Source organism: Lepeophtheirus salmonis, chromosome 3 (assembly GCF_016086655.4).
Source record: "Lepeophtheirus salmonis chromosome 3, UVic_Lsal_1.4, whole genome shotgun sequence".
Taxonomy (NCBI): Eukaryota; Metazoa; Arthropoda; class Copepoda; order Siphonostomatoida; family Caligidae; genus Lepeophtheirus; species Lepeophtheirus salmonis.
The window spans coordinates 9,529,898-9,556,023 of record NC_052133.2 but is presented as its reverse complement, the minus strand read 5'-3'; the positions used below and the strand labels follow the sequence as shown (position 1 = coordinate 9,556,023).

Here is a 26,126-nt window from a genome sequence, read left to right as displayed (position 1 = left end):
TAGTAGAACAATTTTGCCTCTTAATTCAATTTCTCAAACAAGTTTAATAAACAATCGAGGTAGAAAATATTTAATATTAAATTATGTAAATGTATAAAAATATAAAATGAAAATAAATGATATTTTAAGCATGGTATACTCTTAATTTAATTTATAAACAGTATAAATTACACGTTTTCAAGGATATTACGATAAATATAATCTATTTTGTAAATGATTTAAAAAAATAATCTAATTAAATATTAGCTTTTAGTTGAGTATGGACTATGAAGAATAAAATATTCAATCTTAACACAAAGCTTATACATTTTAATGTATAAATGCGGATTTGGAAACCTCTTTTTTTTTTAAACCAAGATAAATAAACATTCTGGACAATGTACCATCAAAATATATTTTCTTATAAATTACGCAAGTTAATCCCTATTTCCACTCAACCTATCATGATTTATAATAATTAGTGTTTGTATCTGTGTTAAAAATTGAAAAGACTGCGGTCCTATCAGTACGGTCCTAAAGAAATTTGTCAGTCCTAGGACGGGTGGTCCTTCTCCGTATTTTATTATAACTAAAACAGCTGAAATGACGTAGTTACTAACTACATCCAATATTATTAAAACTAGGTTCAGCAACAAGAAAGTCGTAGGGCAAAGTAAAGGGGGATTGGGTAAAAAATTATCAGGCTACGATGTGTTGGGTTTCCGGTCAGCCAGCAGGCTTTTGGACCCAAATATGAGAATATCTACAATAAAGGTATTCCAATATATATATACTCATGAGCGCTAAATATATTTAAAACATCAAAATTGTATTACTAATTTATGAAGTTAAATACCACAAAATCAAATCCCGAACAATTTAATAAAAAGACATTAATTTTGAAGCTATACATCTTGACAAACTTATACAAATGTGTTTATTACTTTTCGATCTCAGAATTGATACTCCTATTTTTTCAATTTTTAATATCGGAGGTTGGTTGATTAGGTGTACGAAGTCAATCATAAAAATGCTTTGGTCTCGGGTCTAGATCGAATCCAACTGTAGGGCAAGGCTCAGATTTATTAAGAAACTCTATCGCTTTCTGGTGAGGTCATTGGGAACCAATGTTTGACTAAATGTAGAATAGATTCCTTATAAATGAACACTATTTCTAGGTTTTTCAATTATTCTCCATGGTTATATACCTGTATTCAGGGTCTCAATGACGTCATACGTATGCTTGTAAATTTTCAGTGAGATCTCAAAATCGTTGTTGAATAGCTTTGTTATAATAATAATGACTACATCATTTCAGGTGGGAAATTTATCATAAATTATTTCAAGGAGACAATATCCTTGAGGTTTGAAGTGGGAGGTATATAGCTAGAACCTATTAGTAAGCGTTCTAGCTATAATAAATTATTTTTATATTATTTAATCCTAGCTAGGATTTAAGAAAATAAAAAATTATCTAAGACCGTAGGACAGAAACACCGTCTAATCAGTCCTTAGGACTGTTGAATGGTAAAAAAAGATCGAACCAATAAAGAAGTATGAAAGGGAGGGGCAAAAACAATTGGTGAATCAGTCTTAGTACCCATAAAACACTAATGTCACAACATCATTTCCATATTTGGATAAAGATTAACAATTAGAATGGAAACAATAATCAATAATAATTCAAAAATTAGAATAATTGCACAATTTAAAACAATTCATTGGGATTTTCAGTGCATATTACTTTGATTTAATTCTAATATCACTGTTTATCATTGGTATTAAGTAGTATTCATTGCATGTGTCAAGTCTGTTTTTACTCATAACGACAATTGATGGAGTTATATCAAGATTTATTGGAAATTTGTTCATTTTATACAGTAAAATATCAACTTTGAGCCCCAAAGATGGCGTCTCCTTTAATAAAAAAGTTCTATATTTTGCTGAGCTCTAAATTGTATCATAATTAATGGGAACTCCATCCTGGGGATCATTTTTAATTTGACTACATAAAATAGAAACATTTCTTCCAAAATGTTAAAAACTTCATAAAATGGCTGTAAGAATAAAACAAACAACAGATTTGTATTAAATACTATTAATTTGTTCTTAGGACCGTTGAATTGTAAAAAGATCGGTAAATCGGTCCTAGGACAGATCTAGCACTAATTATAATAGAAAATATCATTATTTCAAATATATTTTTGAGCATCACTAATGTAGGCATATCGACACTCAAACTCCTCCACATTTTTTTTAATATCCGGATAAGTTCGAAATTGATGTAACAGAATACATGAAAAAATGATGGATAATAGTCCAAATATAAAAGCCATGCCCTTTGGAAGAACAGAAGGCATGTATAGTCCAACGTGTAAAGACACAATTTGAAGCGTAGGAAGACTTTTGTAGCCCTCTTGGAGCCAAATCAGAGGTAAAACAGTTTCCTCCTGTCCTAAATGCGATATAATTTCAAAAGCCGAGTCCCTTATCAGCTTAAAGTTCAATTGAAAGCGCATTTGTAGTCCAAGGATCCCTCCATATGTCTTCTCTAAATCCATAAAGAGCCCATGACGATCCTTTTGGCCCTCTTCAATGCCCTCAATTTGATCTTGATATCTGAAAAGTTACGTGGAATTAGTATCATGATTATAATTATTGAGTATTTACTATTTAGTATACACTTTGTCTTAGAAAGCTGTGAACGAAAGTCACTCAAATCGTTGAGGAATTTAAAATATGAAGATATAACTGTAGAGGTAGGACAGGTCTGGTATCCAGATCCGAAGTACCCAGGCACAGTATAAGTAAGCTAATGTTCTCCAAAAAGATTGGAGATCTTAATCAGGTTCGGGTAATAGAACTTTAAGGGTCATAAAAAAGATCTGAGGAATTTTCTGGATCTTAAAAAGCCTATAAATGTATTGCTAAATACTTAATCCTAGTTTAAAAAAAATATTTAATCTATATTGATTAGTGATTGGAGCGACATCTACATAAACAGTTGCATCAAGTGGTATACGTCGTTACCTTTATTGCATTACACAACTTTCTCTCGAAAAGAAACAGCAAAAAAGGCTTAAAAATCAGTTGGTTTTTGGCCAATTTTTCTCAACTATGGTACTTTTGTTTAGAATTGTTCACAATTTAAGAGGAGCTAAATATAATTCGACAAGTCAACATTCAGTACACTGATCAGGAGAAAAGAAGCAAATTAAGATATAGACAGCTGACGACAAAATACATTCTATATTTTTATGTTAGTTAGGTAACACTATGCTCACAATGTACAATGGACACATTATCTGGTTATTAGCTGTCGAAGTTTCTTCTTCTTTTCCTCTAATCAGTGTTCTTAATATTGATTGTTTGGATACTAATTATTTTTTTATTAAGCTGTGAAACTATTATTCAATAATAATTCTATAGTTGGAAGAATTGGCTAACTACCAACTGATTTTACAACTTTTTCAGTTTATTTTCGGAGGAAAGGTTGTGAGATACAATAATGTAATGACGTGTCCAATATTATTATAAAAATAATTCTATTGATAACTAATAAGTATGTTTTCATAATAATAACATTCGGTTATTTATTTTTTCGCCATCAGAACATTAGTAGAAATGTAACCGTATTGCAGATTCTATTTTGTTAAGGTCCGAACTTTAGGAAAAATACTAATACAATTTGAGCCGACTATCCGTTTAATTTTAGCTTCGGATCGGGATCCGAAAGTTCGGGTACCCAAAATTTACAGCAGTAATTAGGTCTTAACATCTGAACCGACCCGGATCAAAGAAAATGTAGTTTAGAAGTGAGAGAATTTTAGACTTTTTCTGATCCTCCTATTTATTCAAATATGGAACATCTTTAATACAAATTATATTTCCTTTCTACTGAAACTCGTCTCCATGTTTCATTTGTACAAAATGACTTAGTATTTAAATAAAGTGAATGGCAACGTCTATCATTCTTTATAATATCCCAAATCAGCAAATGCAGGTCTTTTTTTTCATTTTAGTACACATCTTTTTACAAATAGAACGAAATATATTTATACTCATTACAATAATTTAATTAAAAACTGCCAAAAAAAGTGACGTCAATTGCATATATATAATACTTAGATACGACCGGGGTAATAACTATAAATCAACTCATTTCTAAGAATAGACAAGTATATAGAATTGATAAAATATTTTTACAATATATAGTTTTTTTTCTTCAAGCTAAATTAGTTTAGTATATAAATGTTCATTAAATTTCTTTGTATTTTAAGAGATATACACTCAACAGTGGAGAGCTTCACTGGTGCGTGATCAATTATTTCTCATTACTTTTGAGAAACAGTCACGAGATGTTAAATGACGTCATAAACATATTAAAAAGGCTCCCTCCGTCTAAAATGTAACACTGTATAAATCATGCACTTTTGTCCTATTTTTTATATTTCGATGTTTAAGCATAATTTAATTAACTATTGTAAATAATTTTCCAAAGAAACTGTAAACAAAAGTAAGGAAAGTCAAGCGAGAATTAAAAGTATCATAACCAAAAACCTGGAACTATACAGAGCTACAATTCTGTAGTTTTCCGCGCGTGAAACATCACCATCAAAATGTATAAAGTGCTGGGCTGTAACCACTCTACTGTGTATCAGGTGACCGTGAGAGGAACACCAAAAGCGCTTTCATAATGTCCAGATCAAGATCAAAGGGCAAAAAGAATCTATTGAGGCATTTGAAGGTGACCTTGACCTACCTTGCTCGTGAATTGTACAGCAGCCTGACCACCATGCACCGATTGGTGAAGCAAGCCTTAAGCCTTAATACCTACAAAAGAACTCCAAGTCAGGATTTGGAGCCTTTGGATCGAGCAAAGCGTCTGACCTTGTGCAAAATTATCCTCAACAAGCTTGAAACGCAAGACTATTGAGATCCCCAGTTCCCCAACTGTCTCCCCTGGGCTTTGTTATTTTTGGACACTTTAAGGGGAAGCTTAATAAAATAAATATACATGAATTTAATTATAATTATAATATTTTCCCTAAACGGAGGCTATTTCAATTTAGAAGGGAGATAACAATAATTAATTTTCTCCCTCCAAAATCATGTAGCAGGCAACTGATGCTAAGAAAGGTCTTAATTCAGTATTACCATATGTCTCGCTCCCATCCTCTCCTCGCGCTCTTACAAGAAAAAACATCTCTAATCCTTGGATTCTGCATTATTTTAACATATTTACATCCACAGCTATGATAACTCTCGTGCATACTTACTCGCAAAACTTACTTCTTCAAACTGTAGGACGGATAGAAAATGTATTTTTTACAAAGAATGTAACTGCCTGGATAGTTTGATTTAGATTCTCCAGAATTTCACAGAGCCTATCTACATAATTCTACTATTTTTTGACTACTTGTCAAATGTTTTCCCATAAATTGAATTTGAATACAACTCGTCAACAGTTAAAAAGTACACCATTTTAATTAAAGAGTGAAAAATAATTTACACAATAATATTTTTGGATCAATAAATCATTAGATATTTCATGTCGATGAATTATTAAATTTCTTATGGTTTACCGGGGGGTCCATTGAAATTTAAACACTTTCAAAAATTTATGAAGGTTAAGTGTTTGAAATTTATTCACATTTCGATATATATAAGCAAAAATTAGTTACAAAAAAAACAACCCTGAAATCTCTAGCTTATATACAAGTTGAGAAAATGACACAAGAACGTGATGAAAGAATTTCAATTTGCACAAACCAAGCATCTAAAGGACCGCCATCTACACCGTCAGTAAATCTGAAACGTTGGAGAGAAAGAAGGGTTCTATCAAAAAGGAAAACTGGAGCCGGAGGAGTTAAAGAAAACAACCCAGGCCAATTCCCTCAAGTCCATTAGGGAACATGTAAGAGATCTCTTTTATATCAGTAATAAATCTCCTCCGTTGCAAGACTCTTTTGAACCCTTTTTTCACACTTTTGGCGCCTCTATAGCCCTAATGCGAATCCCCTCGACTTCATCTTTTTGGTCCATATCAAGCGGAAGGCCTGCAGTTTCCGTTGTCCAAACACTGAGGACCTCATACCCACTGTCAGTCAGCACTGGGATACCAAATCAGAAGAGTACATCCAAAGCGGATGCCAAGCCTTCTGCCACCGACTGGGAGCCATCGTTTCCGCTAAGGGTGGCTACATCAAATATTGAAAGAGCTCAAACACTCAAAAATTAAAAGTGTTCAGATTTTAATGGACCCCTTGATATAGTAGATTCTGATAAAAATCAAACAATATATTAACACAAATTATATCTATTTAAAAATGTAATGCAGGCATAAAATTATATCGTTGGGAAAACGTGAAAGTAAGAGGACTCAAAGGACCAAAGTACGGAGCATACTCATAAATCTTATTCAATTTAAGAATTTAATCATTGTTATTGATTCTTAAATTGAATTATAGTCATCATAATCTCCCAAATCCATCATTAATCATTTTGAAAGGCTAGATAAAATTGTATTTTTAAGTATAAAAATTATTATCATTACATTAAACATTCTAAAAAATATAAATAAATTTGAAGAGCCCTCTAGGTTGCTAACATGCCTAACTATTACAATGTGACTGTTTTGGTCAAATATTTCTATATTTAAAAAAAAAATCAAAATCAAAGCACCCTCTCCCATAATATAATCATGCAGACGCCCCTGTACTGACTCATATTGTATTTTGAAGTGTATTTATCTATATTATTTAAGCAAAGTTTGTCTGTATGTACATATATTCTTTGGTATTTATTACAATATCAACTCTTACTTTCCTCAATCTCAGAAGATTTTCCATTAAGAACATTAGAGCAATTTCTTGTGTTAACATGAGATATAATTTTATTGTTCAGTGAGTTGGTACAATTTGAACAATTGAGTGAAACATCTGTTCTTTTGGAATAAAAATCTTGCTATTTATTCTGAAAAATTATTTAAGGAGTAACATTTGATCAACTTAAGAGCCATCTAGCAAGTAAAAAATAATGGGTGTATGTCTGTGATCTGTAAAATCATTTTTGATCCAAGAAATAACTATGTTGTCATACTTTTGTTTTGTATGTATCATCGAGCGTGCGCATCATATAAAAAAGAAAAGGGAGTCTATATCTATAGAGTTGTATGAAAAAGGTACGTAAAAAAGGATGAAATTTCGCAGTCGTTAAAGCTAACTCATATTTTATAAAATATACAACTCAAGAATGAATATGATTTTAAATTAGGCTTAGCAACGAGCGTATGTAACTAAAGCTCAGTGTTCTAGAGACTAAAGAACTTTCTGGCTCAACACGTCATATAAAAAATATCAAGCTGTTATTATTATTTTTCATTCTTGAAGAGAGATCAACACTTATTGGTTTTATTTTCTATATAATATATTTTATCCCTCCAAGATCATATACCTGGCAGTTGATGTTAAAAAGGGACTTAATTTTAGTACCATAAGTAGAGCTCCCACTTTCTCTTTGTGCTTTACGAAATGCCCGAACCTAATAATTAGTCAATTGAAAGCTCAGAGAAGGAAAAAGTTACTATGAAACAAACATTATTGCATGCCACCCAGTAAATGGTCTGCCAATTCTGCCAATGATTTTCTCATTCTTTCATCTCTCTCTCCTTTTTCTCCTGATTGTGCTATATTTAATTTCTTTAAATTATAACTACTTCGAGTATAGTTTAGAGAAATCAATGGTTTTTTTACTATTCAAAGATCAAAGATTTTTTTGCGATGAAAGGTGTGTTTAAAACTATACAATGCTAGAGTAATTTTTAACATTATTCATATAGTAAATCAAGCAGTGTATACTTAAGCTAGAATTTATTGATTCATGATGATAATTAATATAGCTTTGTTTCCAGGCATGCAACGCATATGATAAGTGAATGAACAAAAACTAAATATTTTCTTGACTCTGCAAGAATCTGTTCTCATTTTTAAAGTTAGACTTACGGTTGTGAGTCATAATAATCATCATTTTAAAAAAATATTTTCCCCGGATTGGATATGAATTAGTAAAAAGAGATGAATGAAAAGGACTGGAATGATGGAGGACCCTTTCTGTGATGATAAGAGAGAAAGGCATTAACTCTGTTCTATTGCATCAGACATTCAAAGAGATAGAAGCTTTCTGGATATGTTTAAGTAGGCGTGTAAATACAAAGTGTTTTTCGTGTGCCATTTTCTTCTTCTTTTTTAGGAATCTGAGCAGTGTTTTGTATTCAAAAGCTGTTATCCTAAATGATGTAAATCGTGTGTATTTTTAACAGACAAGTTTTTTTGGAATATTTTTGAAATTTTTTCCATTAAATTTAATCTGAAGAATGAATTTTCTTTTCTTGGGCTGTTGCCATCATTATTTAATTAGACAGTAGTGAACTTCCTTTCCTCAATAGATTCAATTATATATTGAAAAGGGGATTGAACATTCGCCTGTGTGCTCATAAAAATGGTGAGTATCCTTGGGAATTTGTTGCTGAGTTATTATTGTAGGGCCTTGTTGGATTTTAAGTAACATTGAGGATCGACATCGAAGTAATTCTTACCAATATCCTTGTTTATTTCCTTCTCCCCCTTCTCCTTCGGCACAGCTGATTGGAGCTGATCTAATATAAACTTCGAGACAGCTTAGCGGCTCTTCTCCAAAATATTCTTCAAATTGCCAGTGTTACCATGTTTTAATTTTAGGTTTATTTTTCTTACATACCGAAAATTTTCTAAAGCTGTGATCATAATTATTTCATTCTGGAGGAGATAACATACCAGAAATCAGGAGTGTTTATGCTCAATACAAATGAATGACGGAGAGCAAGGGGTTGAGGTTATAAAGGTCTGTTGGACTAACAGAAGCACTGAGGATTAACAAAGGAGTAATTCCTGCCTATTCCCTCGGTAGTTAAGGGGGTGGAATTAGTGTTTAATCCAAACTCAGATAGGTGCTCACAGCTTATCTAATGAAACGTCATGACACTTAAGCTTATCTCCTTTCAAACATTAGGGAGCTATACATATGTGCAATTTCCTGTTGGACTTGAGGATCAAAAACAGAGTCACTCTTCCCTATGTCCTTGCTTGATATGGAGTGGGGGCCATCTTTATTTCCTTCGTTTTACAACTATTTAATAAAACGTAATAACAGCTAACTTGCTCATCTCTCAAATATTCTTCAAATTATCAAGTTTACCTTAAGCATTAAAAAAAGTGACACATCGAGGTAGCCAGCCTCTAAAAAGTCAGTGCACCCGGGCCATCATTTTTTCTTACAAGATGTCGCTTTTGAATCAACCTTCTTACGTCACATTAATTTCATTCAAATGTTAATATCATTTTTTTCAATTCTTCCTGCTTCATTAGGAAGTAATATAATATAATTTTGTAATATCTTCGATGAAAAAAACAATTTATACTCAAGGGCATTCACAGAGGGGAGGCTGGATAAACTGTAACCCCCCTTCCCCAAAAAAAAAAATTGCTTTTCAATAAAAAAATTATTTGTCCCGTTGAAAAAACTGTATAGCTAATATAAATTTTTGAAATTTTTTCAAAAAAATATATACATGTATAAATAATCTTGTGTACACTCCTGAAACTATGAGCAAAACAATTAGTTGTCTTGAAGACGAAAGTTTTACTAATTAATCTATCAAAGACCCAACAAAAAATAGAATCGCTTGTGGTAAGTCGAGTTATGAATTATTAACAGAATACTTGCCTCCTCCTTGTACAAGAACTTTCCAAAAATAAACTGAATTTTTCATGTTCAAAAACGGAATTTTAAACGAAATTTTTGACATGTATAAGATTAAAATAAGAAGTATGTCCAAAATTGATAGAAAACTTCTTTAATGTTAGACGAGTGCTCAATTGAAGTTTCACTCGATTATGTTGGTAAGAGAGGTTCCATCATTGATGAATCAACCTTTCCTAATTCAGAAGGAGACGTCATTAAAGAACTAGTTTTTATGCTATCGGGAGTGTACCTACAGTTTGATGGAAACGAGTCGTAGCGTATTACTATACACCAAACTCTTATGATGGAACGAACTACGGTCTAATAATAAAGGATATATACTTAAAATGTCCCATAAAGCTGGAAGTGTATAAGAATTCTAAATACCATCAAAAGTGAAGAAGATAATTTTCAAATAAAAATAAATTTATAGCTGAACAGTTGAACAATATATCAATACCAAAACAGATAAGATACTCTATGCAATGTTTAGTAACGTGTAAGACTGTAGTTCTTATTTATATACCTTTAAGAAATGTGCATTATTACTATTTTTGTAGGCCAAGCATTTCATACTTGACAAAATTGTCAGGAGTTTTAAATTTAAGGATATCCTTTTCTACAAGCACATGGCCCAAGTCACGTTTAGAGCCAATAATTATTGATGAAATATATTTTTCTAGACGCATCAAGTTTATTTTTGGAAAGTTTTATGGAGTAAAAGCGCATGACACTCTGTAAAAGACAATCATATTTATAAAGCCGATGCAGGATTTAAATTTTTAAATTTGACTTGAAAAAATCTAATCAATGAAGCCAAGATATAAGTAAAAGGAAAGGTAATTAATGCAAAGTAAATTCAGAATCTTAAATTTATTGTCCGTTCTATTTCAATAAAGTATTAGTATTAAGATACTTGAATTTAATTAAATCATTCTAAGCAAAATTTAATCTTATAAGTTGTTTGCTTCAACCAATCCTTGTACATAGTAAGTATTTGAATATATGTATGTATGTCTCCTTATCACTTAGAATACTCAATAACTCATGTGTTAAGAGTGGAATGAAACTGAAGGAATATTGATTATCAATTATTCATGATCACTATATATAGTTATGTTCCTCTTTATCAGAATTACTTGTTCTTTAATGCCGGGAGTGACAAAGTAACAGGGTATTTTCTTAGATTCAATTCGTCAAGGAGTATCTATCTACATAGTATCTTCTATTTGAATAAGAATGCTTATAGTAATTGATAAGTAGCAAATTAGAAATTACAATACATTTGGATTGACTATATTTGGACTAGGATTGAATGATATAATTGATGATGACAAGTGTAAAGAGTTAACAGAGAATAAGTCTTCGCTTTGATTTCCCTAATGGGTTTGAGTGAAATTAGACAGTCTTCTTCGTAGCTTGTTTTGGCAAACCCGGAGGAGAGGGACTCAACTCTCTAATTCTTTGAAATAAAGCATAGATGAGAGCCTAAACCACGAAACGAATAGCCTTCACTTTATTAGCAGAAATATGGATTCCTAATCTCCCAAAATACGGAGTATATGAGGAGGATGGATGATTGAATAGAAGTAGATATCGACAGATGACACACACTATCGTAGATACATTGAGTGAAGTCAAATTCTGTATTAAGTCCACATTTTTATATGAAACAGTCTTAGTGTTCCAAGATTTTTTCAACCTAATTATTCTTTATATCTAATGATGAGACAAACTAAGGGTTTCACAACCTTATTACTATTAGTCATTTTTAAGGAATATTCCAGCATTATTCATGATCAAATACTCGTGATACATCACTAATAATTACTTTACGACGGCTCAAGTGGATAAAAGATACAACAGGAGTCACTTTTTATCGAAGAAGCTCTGATCAGTTGTTTTCGATGCGCCACATTAAATTAATGCTTTAGGTTTACCATGTTTATTTTCGATTTCTTTTTTATTTTACATACTCAAAATGCTTATGATTCCCAATACTAAGTATAAGCATGCCTTTTGAAACTGTGTGACTACCTGAATTCTTATATCTTAATGTATATTAGACTACATATATTCCGGTAAAAACACTTGACTTTTACCAAGTTTAAGGCCTCTCGTGACATATTTGATATGGTACAGGCCAAATAAATTTGGATTTTTTTTTGTGGGTCGAGATTGTTCATTTTAAAGCCTCTTGGTCCATCCCAAGTATCAAGGTTATGCCATCATGTAATTGGGCTTGCCAGAATTTTCAATTTGATGCACAGTAACGACTGCTGTGGAAAGACAGACCGATTTTGACGTCATAGAGCATAATTGTAGTATGCTTCCAGTACAGGGGGGCAGTATATAGCTACTCTTGATAACATATATACACTTTGACCTCACTATTAAAAAGCATGTTGGAAGTAAAACATCAGTCGGAAAAGCGTTATGGTATTTATATAACTAAAATTATTATGTTCTCAATTTTTTATTATGCACTTATTATTTCTTTTAAGCTTGCCCAAATATGATGCTATAAGTATAATTGTATAAAATATGCAGGTATGTAAAAATAAAATAAATCGTAAATGGTAATCCTGACAATTGGAAGAATGGATTTACACTTATAACGCACTAGTGATTACTTTATGCATATTATAGATATCCATTCTCTCTTCATGAATAAAAAAATAATGATAACAGCTTTGGAAAATAGATAAACAACTATTCAAATGTACCAACTACAAAAAGCCGCTCTCTCCCTCTGCCCTAATAAAATTATTTTCATCTATAACTATCATTTCTACTGGGACTCAATTTTGCTATACAAATGACTTCTCTTTATCTTTGATTTTTAAAAAATAAATAATGAAAAACTGCAAATCAAAGTACAATTTTTGAATTGTATCATTAGTGATGCAAATCCTGTGTATTTTTTTAGCTGGACCGTTTCTTTGGAATTGAAAATCTGGAGAGTGATTATTCTTTTCCTTAGCTGTTGATATTATTTAATTCCTGAGGAGTAAACTTCCTTTCCAACTACACTCAATTATGTTCAAACCCTAATTGAACATTTGTGTGTGCTCATAAAAGAAAGAGAGTAATCCTGAGGATTTGTAGAGGAGTTATAATTGTAAGTCCTTGTTCGACCCATGAGTAGAATTGAGGATCGTCATCGAATTAATTCTTGTTAATTTCCTTCTCCTCCTCCTCCCTTGCCACAGCTCATTGCAGCTGATCTAATCTAATGTCGTGGCAGTTAAACTGCTCTCCTTCAAAACATTTTGCAAATTGTCCGGGTTACCATGTTGATTTTCAGTTTCTTTTTTTAAAATGCCCAAAATACACTCTTTCTATCCTCTTTAACTCAGGGTGAGGAGAAGAAACCAGAAAATGAGACAGTTTAATTTACATGCAAACCCTTTGACATCAAAAAGTCTTTTCAAGTAAAGTATTTCATAAAAAAATGATAGATCCAATTTGGGATATCGACTTACAATGCTTATCCATGAATTGGCTCTTTTCTTTTTGTTCACACATAAAAATGTCTGGCTTCTAAATGCATAACATTAAAAAATATCACAATCTTTCAAATATATAGAACGTGAAACCCCTTGATTCCTTTGGATTAAGTTACTGATAGATGAACAATGTATCAAAATACAATGTACATTGTACATGTATTCTTTTCTTCTTCTTTATCTTGCGTGCATTAAAAGTATAGGACGGGTTCATGTCACGTCAGCATTTTTGATGACTGCCATTTTGAGTTCCTAAAAACCAAGTTTTATAGCAATCAAAGCCCTTTTTTTCATTAGTATGAAGGAAAATGCTATTGCTATTACTATTCGAAGGTCAAAATAGGACCAGCAAATAAATAGACTGAAGTCTGTACTGTTGATCAAAAAACTATCCCTCTCATGCCGTGTTTTATTATATATCCGACCCTAAGTTTATTTAAAGTATGTTATTACTCGAGTTGATATTTTTATAAGAAAAAAAAGAGGGCGAGGAGAAGGCTAGAGCGATTTGGAGACATATCACCAAGTATTTAAATCTGGGGATTTTTTTTAGATGTCCCGTTTTTTTTGGAAATGGTCATCAGAAGAATAAATTTTATTTTCATTAGTACTTGTCATTTTTATTTTATTCCGGAGTAGTAAACATCCTTTCCTAAATAAATTCAATTATTTTCAAAACCTGATTGAACATTTGAATGTGCTCATAAAAGACGGAGCGTAATCCTGAGCTTTGTAGCGGAGTTATAAATGTAAGTCCTTGTTGGACTCAGAGTAGAATTGGGGATTTGCTTCCTTGTTTATTTCCTTTTCTCCTTCCTCTCTTGTCACAGCTGACTGTAGCTAATCTAATGAAAAGTAATGATGCTTATACTTTCTCTCCTCCAAAACATTCTTCAAATTGTCAGGGTTATCATGCTGATTTTTGTTTTTATTTAACATGTCCATTGTACACAGGATTTCCATGACTATATATCGTACTACTGACTTGACTTCAGACCCTTGTTAATATCAGCTGCCTATTATATGATTTTGGGGGAGGGGAGAAAGAAAAGGAATTATTTATTATTATAAAGAGGAGAGAGAACCTTCTTCATTTAAAATAGCATTATTGCAAGGAATTTAATAAATCAATATTTAATTCAGCATTTTTAAAAGAATTTACACCAAATATAGACAATAATGCATTCTTCAGATGGAGAAGTTAATACCACAGGACACACACAAACATATTAAATAATGAACGAAAAGATGAAGGAACAACGAAACTTTCCGTTTTTCCTTTTCTAATTTTTAGAAGTAGTTTTTTTTTTTTTCATTACAAACTACGCCTCTTTATATTGTGTTATTACTAGTGTTGAGACTCGTTTTTTTGTTCGGTTCGATCTTAAGGGATTTTTTCTAGACTGATTTTTTCCTCCAGACAGTGGTCTTAATTCTTGGACCGATTTTTTTCGGTTTTTTATGGTATGAGTGACCAAATTTTTTTTTTTTTCTAGATCCACCGTTATTTATTTTTTCAAAAAAATCTCAAAAGTATATGATAATATCTAGAACATTATATATATAATATAAATTAATTCATTCCATAATACAGGCAAATCAGTTGAGTAATACGTAATAAGTTGTGTAATTAATAAGAATTAATTTTACCACGCACATTAGTTTGTTTTATTATTAAGTGGACTTCTATGTTCTCCAAGAGTCAGGACCAAAGGAAGATAGAGGGAATTGAAGGAAAAAAAATTCTAATTTGCTCATCCATCTCAATAGATGCTCGTATCCTGAATTCCGTATTCTACGAGAGAACATGGGATTAATATTCATCCGAGCTATCTCTTTTTAAATTTCGTATGACGTCATTGTACTTGAAAATACATATAATGTCATCAATTCTACAAACTTACCCATTTTATAGGGATTTTCTACAACTATGTATTAAAATTTCTATTGTGTTTGTCTAGCTAGCTCTCTGGATGTACTATTTTCGTCTTTTTTTCTATAAGAAAACAAACAAACAATGACTCTTTATCCTTCCTTCTCACCAAAGGAAGAATCTAACTGTACACATAGGGACTGTTTAATAAACACGAATAGCCACTAGGGTCAGTCAAAACCTTTCAGGATTTATAACTTTAAACACCAAGGGAAAGTCGAAATTCAAATTACTCCGTAGTTTCTTTTTTTATTATGTAAACTTTGGAGTAAGGCTTTCTTTTATGTTACTTTCATTGGTCAGATGGAGCTGCACTGATTAAGTATGAGTAAACGTTTTACTCAATCTTACCTAGATAAGACGTCTTTGAAGTCCATATACACAAAGTCCTTCTCTGCGAACGACGCACGAAATCTACGCACATTGAGTTCAAGAGAATAATTTCTCCCGAGCACGTTGTTAATTGAGCTACGTCGTTTTATTTAAATGTTTTTTTATTTGTTGCTCTCATTTTGAATTGTTCATTATTTTCCCTAATATTAATACAAAAAAAAAGAGTTTTCATTCTGATAAAACTTGATTGTTTAGGCCACCAAAATGACCAACATCAACAATGCTGACGTAACGTCAAAACACTCTAGATTAGATGTATAAAAGCTGTGTTGAAACACAGGACTCTCGTAAATCTTTCCCATTCTCTTTTCAGGGCAAATAAGTCTCAAAATATAAGAGGAATTTCTTTTGATTTTTTTTCAATTTTTGTCGGGACACCAATTATTGTACAAGACACTTTCACATTGCAAAATTTATTAAACAACATATTAAATATGTTTAGAAATATTGAGACTCAATAATAGGAGAATGCATCTCTCAGGTCTTGTAGTAACAGGATACGTTAAATATGTCCTCGTTCTTCAAATCCAAATGAAAACTAAATTAGCAACACATCGTGTAATCATCTAAATAATTGTATTCATTCTAGAACAAACAAATAGGACAACTTGTGAAAATATATGAGTGGAAATCTATATTAATAAAGCAACTTTTATCTGATTGTATGAAAAACAGTGACAGGGTGCAATGTATATAGTGCTACCTCATGTATATCATACACATATTTATGATCTAAGAAATAATAATGTAGTCGTATTAATAAAATATTGCAGGAGTGCAGAATATAGCATAGAAGCTGCATATAAGATGCATATATGCATATAGGAGGAAAAAAATCAAAATATAGATATATATATAAAGTACTCTCAGTCAGATTTTAATGCCTTTTTTGAACATGTCTTATCACTATTTATCACACATTTTCACCACTATATCTGACCCTTTTATGAGAAATAAAAACATGTTTTTTTATCGTTAAATAATTTTATTTATATAGTCTAAACAAAATATTAGATATTACATTTGCAAGGATTAGATATCTTCATTTTATTATCCTAGTTTACTTGTTTCTAATCAAGCTTAAACAAAATTAATTGTAGAAATATACCCATTATTATAGGGATCTTCAGGGCCTATGAATAATTAGATTTTATTCAAAAATCACTGTTTTTATTTGTTATCAAGTTGTATTCAATAAAGTTTATATAATGAAGTTTTATCAAGGTTAAATAGAAATGTCTCCATTTTATTTTAATAAACTAGCAGTATTACCCGGCATTGCCCGGAGTTATTGGGAGTTGCCGAAAATACAAAATTTTCATCAACACACTCAAGCGTAGCTTCTCACTCAATAATAAAAAATTATAATATAGGCTCATCAAGTACTTTATCTCGTTGCTCAATCTCATCAAAAGTCACAATCATTTTTGTAATTTAATATAAAGTACTCCCAGTGATTTTTTTTCCTTTATAATATGAGTTGAACTGAACGCCTGAGAAATTTCAATTAATTTTATTTTATAAAGTGCTTCTTGTATATGATTCTACCTTTTTGTTCGATATACTGTATTACTATATTAATCCGTGTCAAGAGGATTCATTTAAACATTTTTGCATTTTACTTTTTTGCCTTGTGCGTATTCGCCGAGTGCAACTTTCGCCTTGAGACGATTTTGCCTTGCTCCATTATCGCCTTGTCATATTTTGCCTTGCAACATTTTTGCCCTACGACTTATTTTGCCTTGGATAATAATAGAGGTAATACAACTTCTTTTTAGTTAAATATTTGTTTTGAATTTTTACCCTTGTATTCCAAGGTATATATATTATTGAAATTGTTAATATTGATTGATTTACTTAAAATGATTCAATATAGCTTCTTTTAGTAGAGAAATAGAGGTTAAATATATAAAAATTTATTATATTATACAATGGTAAGGGGTTTCTGACTCCCTATCAATATATCTTGTACACCCTCACAATTACTCATTTTATACGATTTGGAGGCCAGTACAGTGATAACTGATAAGTTAATGAAATATGATTATATATAATATAAATATATCATATTCAGAAATACATGTAGACTTTCATGGAAGAGGCCCATCTTGATCTATAACTCTAGTACAATCCTTGATGTAAGTAGAGAATTCAATATCTCTTCATGGCATTTTGATGAAGAAATGGACTGCATATAAATGTTAATGATTTTTTGCAACGGAACGTAGCAGTAGCATTCCGTGATTCCTTCCAAATGCTTTAAAACCTACGTATTATATATAATTAAGGTTTGAAGAATTTTTATTGTTTAGCTTGTTTATCTTTTTGTTTTTAATTTCTTAAAGCTGGAATAGAACAGCTAAAATTCAAAACAAATATATAACTAAGAAGAAGCAGTATTCCCTCTATTATTATCCAAGGCAAAAAAGTTGCAAGGCAAAACAGTACACGGCGGAAATGAGTCAAGGCTAAATTGACAGACGGCAAAAAATGTAAAAGGCAAACATGTTCAAGGCGAATCTTCCTAGAACCATATTGATCAGGGAGCACTATATACAGTGCACCCGGGTACATCTTTTCAAATAAATGATAAAATATTTATTTTATTCAATATTTTTTTAAGGACTTTTAATCTGTGTTTTATAAACACTATTTGGATTCCCAAGGAGACTATCATTAATCAGTCAATTATTTTTCCAATAGATGTCGTTAGCAATGTATATCTCACGTCGTATAAGTGTGATCCGTTTACGCTTGATGGTGTTAGGAATAAAAGCTTTCCACATGAAAAAACTTTTGCCACAGTTTTGTGATTGTTTGGCTCAGGTTTGTTGGAGTGGACGTATACGAAGATACTAGATAAGAGAAAATACGACATATTTTACAGTTATTATTTGATAAAGGGTAAAACACAAGTGAGGTGGCTGAAAATGTGAATATTGTTGATGGTCCTGATACTGTAACAGCCAATCATATACCATCATGTAAGCACTGTTTTGATTGGCATGGAGATAAATATGAATAGAAAAAAAAGTTCTAAAAAAACCATTAATAATAATTGATTTCTTTTTACTACGCCTTGTATATACTGGATGGTCGATTAAAATCTGAATACTTACTAATTCAATCATTAATTAAGTTTGAGCGATTTAAATTAATTCAGAGTCCAATATATTAAAGCATAAACAATTAGTTACACACATAATAAATTTCAGCTCTCTAGCTTACGTAGAAGTTGAGAAAATGACAGTCGAGCGTGATCAACGAATTTCCATTCGCGCACTCCATGTAATTAGGTGTCTCCAGGACCACCGTCTACTCCGTCAGCAAGTCCGAAACATTGGAGAGGAAGAAGGGATCTGTCAAAAAGGCCAAACTGAACACAAGGAGTTAAAGAAAATAGCCCATGCCAATCCCCTCAAGTCCATGAGAGCCCGTTTAAGAGATCTTGGGTTTCCCACCAGACAATCGAGAGAACTAACAAAAAAAAGGAGTGGAAAGAATCTTGTGCAGGTGGAGAGGCCGTTTTTGACACCAGTCATGAAAGAATTCCAGTTCCTCTGTTCCAAAACTCTTTAAATGAATCTTTTGAGTTCTTTTAAACTCTTGTTTGTCACTTTTGGCCCCTATAGCCTTGATGCTAACTCCTTCAACTACACCTTTTGGATACATGTCGAAGGGAAGGCCTGCAGTGTCCTTCATCGAAACACCGAGGCCTTTAAAGCTACTTTCATCCAGCACTGGGACGTCATAACAGAGAACGACATTCCCAGTGGATGCCCCGCCTGGAAGCCATCATTGCCGCCAAGGACCGCTACATTAATGATTAAGAGAGCTCAGACAAACATCTATTTATTGTATTATTTTCGTTCAAATTCCACAGTTAATTAATTATATCTTGTTGAAGTCTAACATTCAAAATGTTCAGATTTTAATGGAGCACCCGGTATACTCTAGGCTCATACATGTAGTCTACTATTGAACTTTTTATTCCTCCTACACTTCCTATGATCTATCAGAACTCAACATGTGTATATTTTTTATTTATCAAAACATCACATTCAACATATTAATTACAAACGTAATATGTTTAGAAAATAGGTCCACCGGATATTGTTTCACAATGTCAGTTTAAATATGGCGACATCAAATTAACTTGAATTATTTTCAAACACGCAATTTAAAACTTCTCATAAATTAATGACGCAGAACACCTAATGATAATTAATAATGAAGCTAAGGGAATTGAAAGTGTTTCAACCAATTGAAAGCTACTATATACACCTAAGTTAAGGCCCTTGTTAATATCAGCATACTTTTATATGATTTTGGAGGGAGAAAATGAATTACTGATATTAAGAAGAGTACTTTCTTCTTTTAAAAATATCATTAGTTCAGGAAAAATATTGTAATTCCTAGAGCACCTTCGAATGCCCAGCTGTCTTTTTTATCCTTTGAACAGAACGTTGATTATCTAATCAAAGTGGACTGTAATTATTTCTTTAGTAGAATATGTTCACTACATTATCTTAGCAACACATGGGAGTCACTTTGCACACTGATCAAGATCTACTCGCTAATGCAAGAGGAGAGAGTACCTTCAAATGTTCCTCCAATCACAGCCCAGTGCTGCTATATATATATACAAACACTACTCTACAAATCAGTCACTCATGTACGAGTGATCAGTAGTTATATTTTTTATTTTATAAGCATTTTTAAACAATTTATACCAAAGATAGGGAGGATGCTTACTGCAGAGGGAGAAGTTAACACTTTGAATACCGAATAAATAATGAACAAAAAAGAAGAATGACACACGCAACAAACATTTTTCCTTTTCTTAGATTTAAAGGTTGTTTTTTCATTACAAACTACACAACTCTGGGCATGAGCTAACAAAAAAATATGCATGTGACTGTCTTTAGCTTGTTGTTTCAAGTAATTTATTTTATAAAAATGGTACTTTCTATGAATAACTTTTGCAGTGCCGACTATGTGCATAACATACACCATTTTTATAAATCAAATTATATTATATCAGACATAATTATTATTGGCCAGGAAGATACCGCCACTCTCTGTCGCTTTGTTTACAGCTAATATATGTAAACAACGTTAATGTCACATTGGTTGCATTGATCATTTCGAGCTTGTCAGATTTCTTTATTATTTTTTGAAATTCGGCGCAGAGCGCAATCTCAGACTGTAGACTGAAATTTCATCGTTTAAAATCAATTTATTTGGGTATGAATATATGGCATGTATATTTTATTTTATGAATCAATTTTTGATGATACTTAATAGGTTCCTTGCCCCCTTAGAATATTTCAAGTGGCAATGCAGCCCATTATTTTAAAAGGTTGGACATCCCTGCTCTATGCCAACGGTATCGGAATGATATTGCAAGTGGGGCGAAATTGTATAATGGTAACATTTTAATGAGAGAACATTACACTTTTATATCAGATATATAATAGTATACACTTAGTATTAAAAAAGGTGGATCCACTTTTCCCTTTGCTCTTTTGATCCTGCGGCTACAGGTCTGAGTCGAATTTTAATTAAGGCAAATCCAGTGCAATATTTTTTTTTTAAATTGGTCCAGATCGATTTTATATCGTGGACTGATCTAGATCAACACATTATTGGAGATATACCAAACGCCTTTAAAGGACCTACTTAGTTGGACCCACTAAAAATTATAAAGACTTTTTGATGATCAAGAATAGCCACTAGCACACCCTCTATCCAATCCAATTCAAATATGACAGGATCTTAAATTTGAAATACCAAGAGAAAGTCACAATTCTGTAAAAAAAATTCAAATTAATCCTTGTCATCGTTTTCTTGTGCTATAAACTATGCTTGAGCATGGATTTTTCACACTTCATAATGTTGCATGTCATAATTATCATGGAATATCATGTGGAGTTTTACTGCAATAGCACTGTGGATCTGCAGGCAAGTCGTGCCAGACCTTAAACAGTCCGTATTATACATATGTATTAGTATGGAAGGTCAGGCCCAAACAAGTATTAGGACCAGACTTATTGGTCCTTGGGACCATTCCTTAGAACTGATAGTATTAGATCTGATTAAATAAATAAAGTGAAGTGACGTCATAAAGGACCGAATTCTATAAGTTTGTAGGATTTACATACAGGATTGAACAGGAACGGACCAAAACTGAACTGCTTAAGGCTGTAGTTTTCCGTCCTTTAGTCGTGCTGGACGTTCAACTGCCCCTATAACGGTGAAGGATTTTCAGACTGAAGCCCATCTCTAGAATCTATATACACACTTAACATATGTAAGGTCACTACGCATATTATTATGAATCATGAATTGTAAGTAATGAATCATCAACTCCTTAAAGACACTCGCTCCTTCCATCACTGTCCTTTGTAAAGTCATGAGAATTAAATTAACAATTTAATTACTTCATAAAAATTAATTCTCTATCTATTAGGAAATTTTGTATTAAATGTACATATTTTAAGAAAGTATGTGAGAAAAATATAGCAAAAAGAACAAGAATATTTGGAGTACCTCCAAAAAGTGTTGTATGTTTGTTTCTATAACTTGATAGTGAATTAACTCAATGAAGTGAATAATGGATTTGTTTTATGTTTTTTGGCTTAAAAGGGAATTTGGTGGATAATGAATGTGTAGTGTTTTTACTTTTCCTGTTGTTTTAAATTCAATTTTAAGTGAACAGGGGCGTCCACAGGATTATGTATATATATAAATCCAAAAATAATACAAAAAAATTCCATAAAGTAAAATTTTTTGTAATAAAGTTTAACGAACCCATTATTTGGAAAAAAAATCAATATTTGAAATTTCAAATATAAATTATTAGGAAAAAGATTTCAAAAATCTAAAAAAAAAACCGCATTACAAAAAATTTCAAAAATCCAGAGCTATTCACAACAAAATTATTTTTATGGAATAAAGTTTCAAAAATTAATTTTAAAATATAAAATGTTTTCGAAAAAAGTTCGAAAATCTACAGCTATGCAAAGAATTTGTTTTTTTTTCGAATTTGTTTTTTTAGTCATTAAATTCCCATCTATACAACTCCTATGGACACCCCTGCTAAATGTACTAGTCTTTACATATTTCAGTCTACACAGTAGACTGAAATAATTGTCTTCTAAATGTAGAAATATTTTTCAAACTCAATCTATTGACCATTTTTCTACCCATTCCGTCTGATATATGAGTTGTAAAAAAATATGATATATTAGTCACATTTGTCAGTGATGGTCGATGCTCAACATTTTGAAACACAACAGGCTTGAGGACTACAGTCTCGTCCAGTTCAGTCTTTATATAAGATTCTTTAATCTTATATAAAGATTTGTGTTTTTAAAAACTTTTCTCAAGTTTATTTCTTTTTTTATTATTTCAGTTCTAATGCCGACAGTTCTAAGGACCGATCCCGAGACTGGACTTTGCCTGATCTTCTATTCTAATACATAGGCATAATAGGGACTTTTTAATGTTCCGCCCGACTTGTCTGCAGATACCCATTCCAAACGTTGACTGGTTGAATTAGAAATTACTATTTTTAAGCACTATAAAATAGTTCCATAGATGAGAATAATGGGCTAATTACGAACTTTTCGGCGGCGTGCAATATCTCTAACGACGGGATATAACTAGATATCCTTGTGATATTGCTTCCTGATTATCCACACCAATAAATCACGTCGTTACATTTAATGTATCACGCAACCTAAGACTATACTGCACCTAATCTTCCACATTAATACATTGTTATAATAGGGTGTAAGAAATCCCTTGCGTTCATTTTCATATTATTTCTACCCAAAATCAGTTGCAAGTTATCCAATTCTTTCCACCTTTGCTATAATTATTTTATAGTTGTTGAAAGTCTTTCCAGTTTAGCAAGAGCTGATTTAAAAAAAACTAATCAACGTTGAGAACACTGGTTGGGAGAGAATGAACAGAAACATCGACAGCCTACAACAAAATACACTTTACATTTTGTCTAAGTTTTATTTAGACCAGTCCGTACTCAACTAAAAATTATAACGGTCCCGGACCAAATCAGGATTTTCAGACCTAATCCCATCACTAGTAGATGTATAAAATTAGAAAATGAACATGGCAACAACAGTTGGGAATTTCATCCTTTTTTATGATCGATAAATCAAGAGATTTAAACTTTTTTTTACAAAGTGTTTAAGAGAAAAAAATAAAAAAATCAAAGCATTCTCAATGTATGTAATGGGATATCTTTTCTTAAGTACAACGAACATTCTTTGTATGAATCAATTTATTGTGCAGTATTATTAAGAAATGCCTTACCGAAAAGAACTCCCGTAGAAATGAGGTTGAGAGATGTAGAATGGAACGCCTTCGAAGCAGGACTCGAGAGGAATGAGATCCTTGAATGAGTCATTTGAAGGAACATAGCGTTCCCTCTTAATCAATGAGGCATTTTCTTGAGTCTCTCCACTCAATTCAGAGTCGGCCTCCATCCGTATATCTCCACAAAAGAAATCAATCATGAGTCCAAACTTTTGAAGGGGATTGCTACTCGGAGATGGAGGACAACTAGGATCATACGTGTCTGGTGGTAAGGACTTTCTTCCCTTAAATCGATTTTCTTCCACTTCAACTTTGCATTTGGAGTAGGGAGAAGATGATCCGGAATCTACTGTCACTTCCTTCGAGACGGTGTTATTATTTTGAGAAATGATGCCAAATTTGCATGTCTCAGTTTCTGGGTCCCAAAATCGACTCTTGGGCCGCACTATACTCGATGCAGATCGGAAAAGCATTTCATGTTCGTCCTCTTGTTCCAGTGCATCAATGCAGGCGAGATCCTCTTCATATCCCCAAAGATACTGGTTTGGAGTAAGAGATATGAAAGGCTCTTGACTCGAAGATGGAATAGAAGTGAGTATAGACCAGATTATATTGGTTTTAACAAAGTCTATGGACTCTCTTGTCTCTTTTTTCATGAGTGCACTGAGAATAACTAAATTTGGAACGGTGACTTTGATGTCATCATGATGAACTATGGATTTCTCAGGTACGAAGGTGTAGAAGGAAGACGATGTGAATGTAAGAGAGCCGGGTCTGTGAGACGTGACATTCTTACTCACACGTGACCTATAGACAAATGGACCAATCTCAGATACTTTTATTTTGAGATCAGTGCCAGAGATGAATTCCTTTGGATTTGTGATATTGTAGATGTAGGCATAGAGCTCTGGCTCAAGAGGTGGTTCTGTCCAATGTGCAAGCATTTGTGTCCCTGGTTGAAGTGTCATTTGAGACTGTATTTGTTCTTGTAGATAGGACTGGAGTTGATCGTGGAAGAGAACGAAAAGGAGGCTCAGAATGGAGGAAGAAATACTCAGAGACATCCATCGTATGACGCTTTTTTTTCCATACATGTTGATGGATGTTTGAATTGAGAAAACAAAAACTATAGTAAGTGAAGTAGAGAGAACGAGGGAGAAATAATGAACGAACGACGAACTAGTGGGTTGATGGAGATGAGAGGATGTGCAGCTAGTGTAATCTTGTTTAGAAAAATGTTTCACTGACTGATAGCTTCAGAGACATGAGTTATTTGTAGTATTTATTATCAACAACAGCAGGAGCAACAGTAGACTAATACAGAGGCAAAAAAGTAATGTTATTTTCTATCCTCTGTTCCTTTTCGTCGTCATTGTGTGATGAAGTACTAATCTAAATTTGTAGAGGAATCATTGATAACACAAATGTTTTGCGTTTCTCCTTCTACATAGATATAGAGAAGTCAGAGATATGTAGCAGCACATACCTACCACCTATGTTACTACATACACTAATAAAACAGCATCAAGATAAACATAGGTGGCAGCACTCATTTCAGATTAGAGATAACTAAGTAAGTATTAGCGGAATAATATTTTGCATTGACCTCATAAAAGGCAGTCAGGCATTCAAAAACTTGTTGTGAATGCTACTCTTTCCTGCTCCTGATGATGGACTCTGAGGCTGACAACAGGGAATGAGATAAGCTAGAAAGTAAATAAGGAGCATGTGTTTACTCGTGTAATATGTACAGTGTACACATACATATATCCAAGGAAAGAATTTATCTAGGTTAAGATTTGTATTGTGTCTTTCTAGCGAGCTGTCTGTATGTGTATTTTTCTTCTTTTTCAAATAAGAAAACAAACAAACAATGACAGTTTATCCTTCTTTGTCGCCAAAGGAAGAATTTAGCCGATTGATGTACATATAGGAGTTGTTTGATGTACAAGAATAGCCACTAGAGGACTCTCTAATAAGTCAAAAACTGACAAGATCTCAAATTTATTATTAATGGCTATTTAGGGTCATCCACAGGATTGTATTTTGGTGAAGGCTTGGTTTTAGGGAATTTTTTGAAAAAAAAAAAAAAATTTAATTTCTTGAAAAAAAAAATTTGATTTTTTTTTTTTTTTCAAAAAAATTTCAAAAACCAAGCCTCCCACCAAAACAAAAACAAAAATCCAGCG

At 32.2% G+C, this 26,126-nt stretch overlaps 1 protein-coding gene across 2 annotated transcripts; it reads right to left on the bottom strand.

Annotated features, from left to right (window-relative positions):
* Window positions 1-25,859, bottom strand: LOC121114190 (scavenger receptor class B member 1). Of its 2 annotated transcripts, XM_040708066.2 has the most exons (3): window positions 23,935-25,859; window positions 18,323-18,449; window positions 1-2,598 (listed from the first exon to the last, which is right to left on the bottom strand). In XM_040708066.2, the coding sequence occupies exons 1-3, from the start codon at window positions 25,029-25,031 to the stop codon at window positions 2,581-2,583; spliced, it is 1,242 nt and encodes a 413-aa protein (XP_040564000.1). In that variant the 5' UTR covers window positions 25,032-25,859; the 3' UTR covers window positions 1-2,580. The 2 variants fall into 2 exon arrangements, with proteins under 2 accessions (XP_040564000.1, XP_040563999.1); XM_040708065.2 differs by lacking the exon at window positions 18,323-18,449.
* Between the last annotated feature and the right edge of the window lie 267 nt (window positions 25,860-26,126).

Bases quoted from the DNA above. Each gene is read 5' to 3' on its own strand.
- LOC121114190 (XM_040708065.2), bottom strand. From the start codon at position 25,031: ATGTATGGAAAAAAAAGCGTCATACGATGGATGTCTCTGAGTATTTCT. The intron at 2,599-23,934 runs GTAAGGCATTTC...GTAACTTTTCAG, and splicing joins TTCTACGGGAGTTCTTTTCG to ATATCAAGATCAAATTGAGG.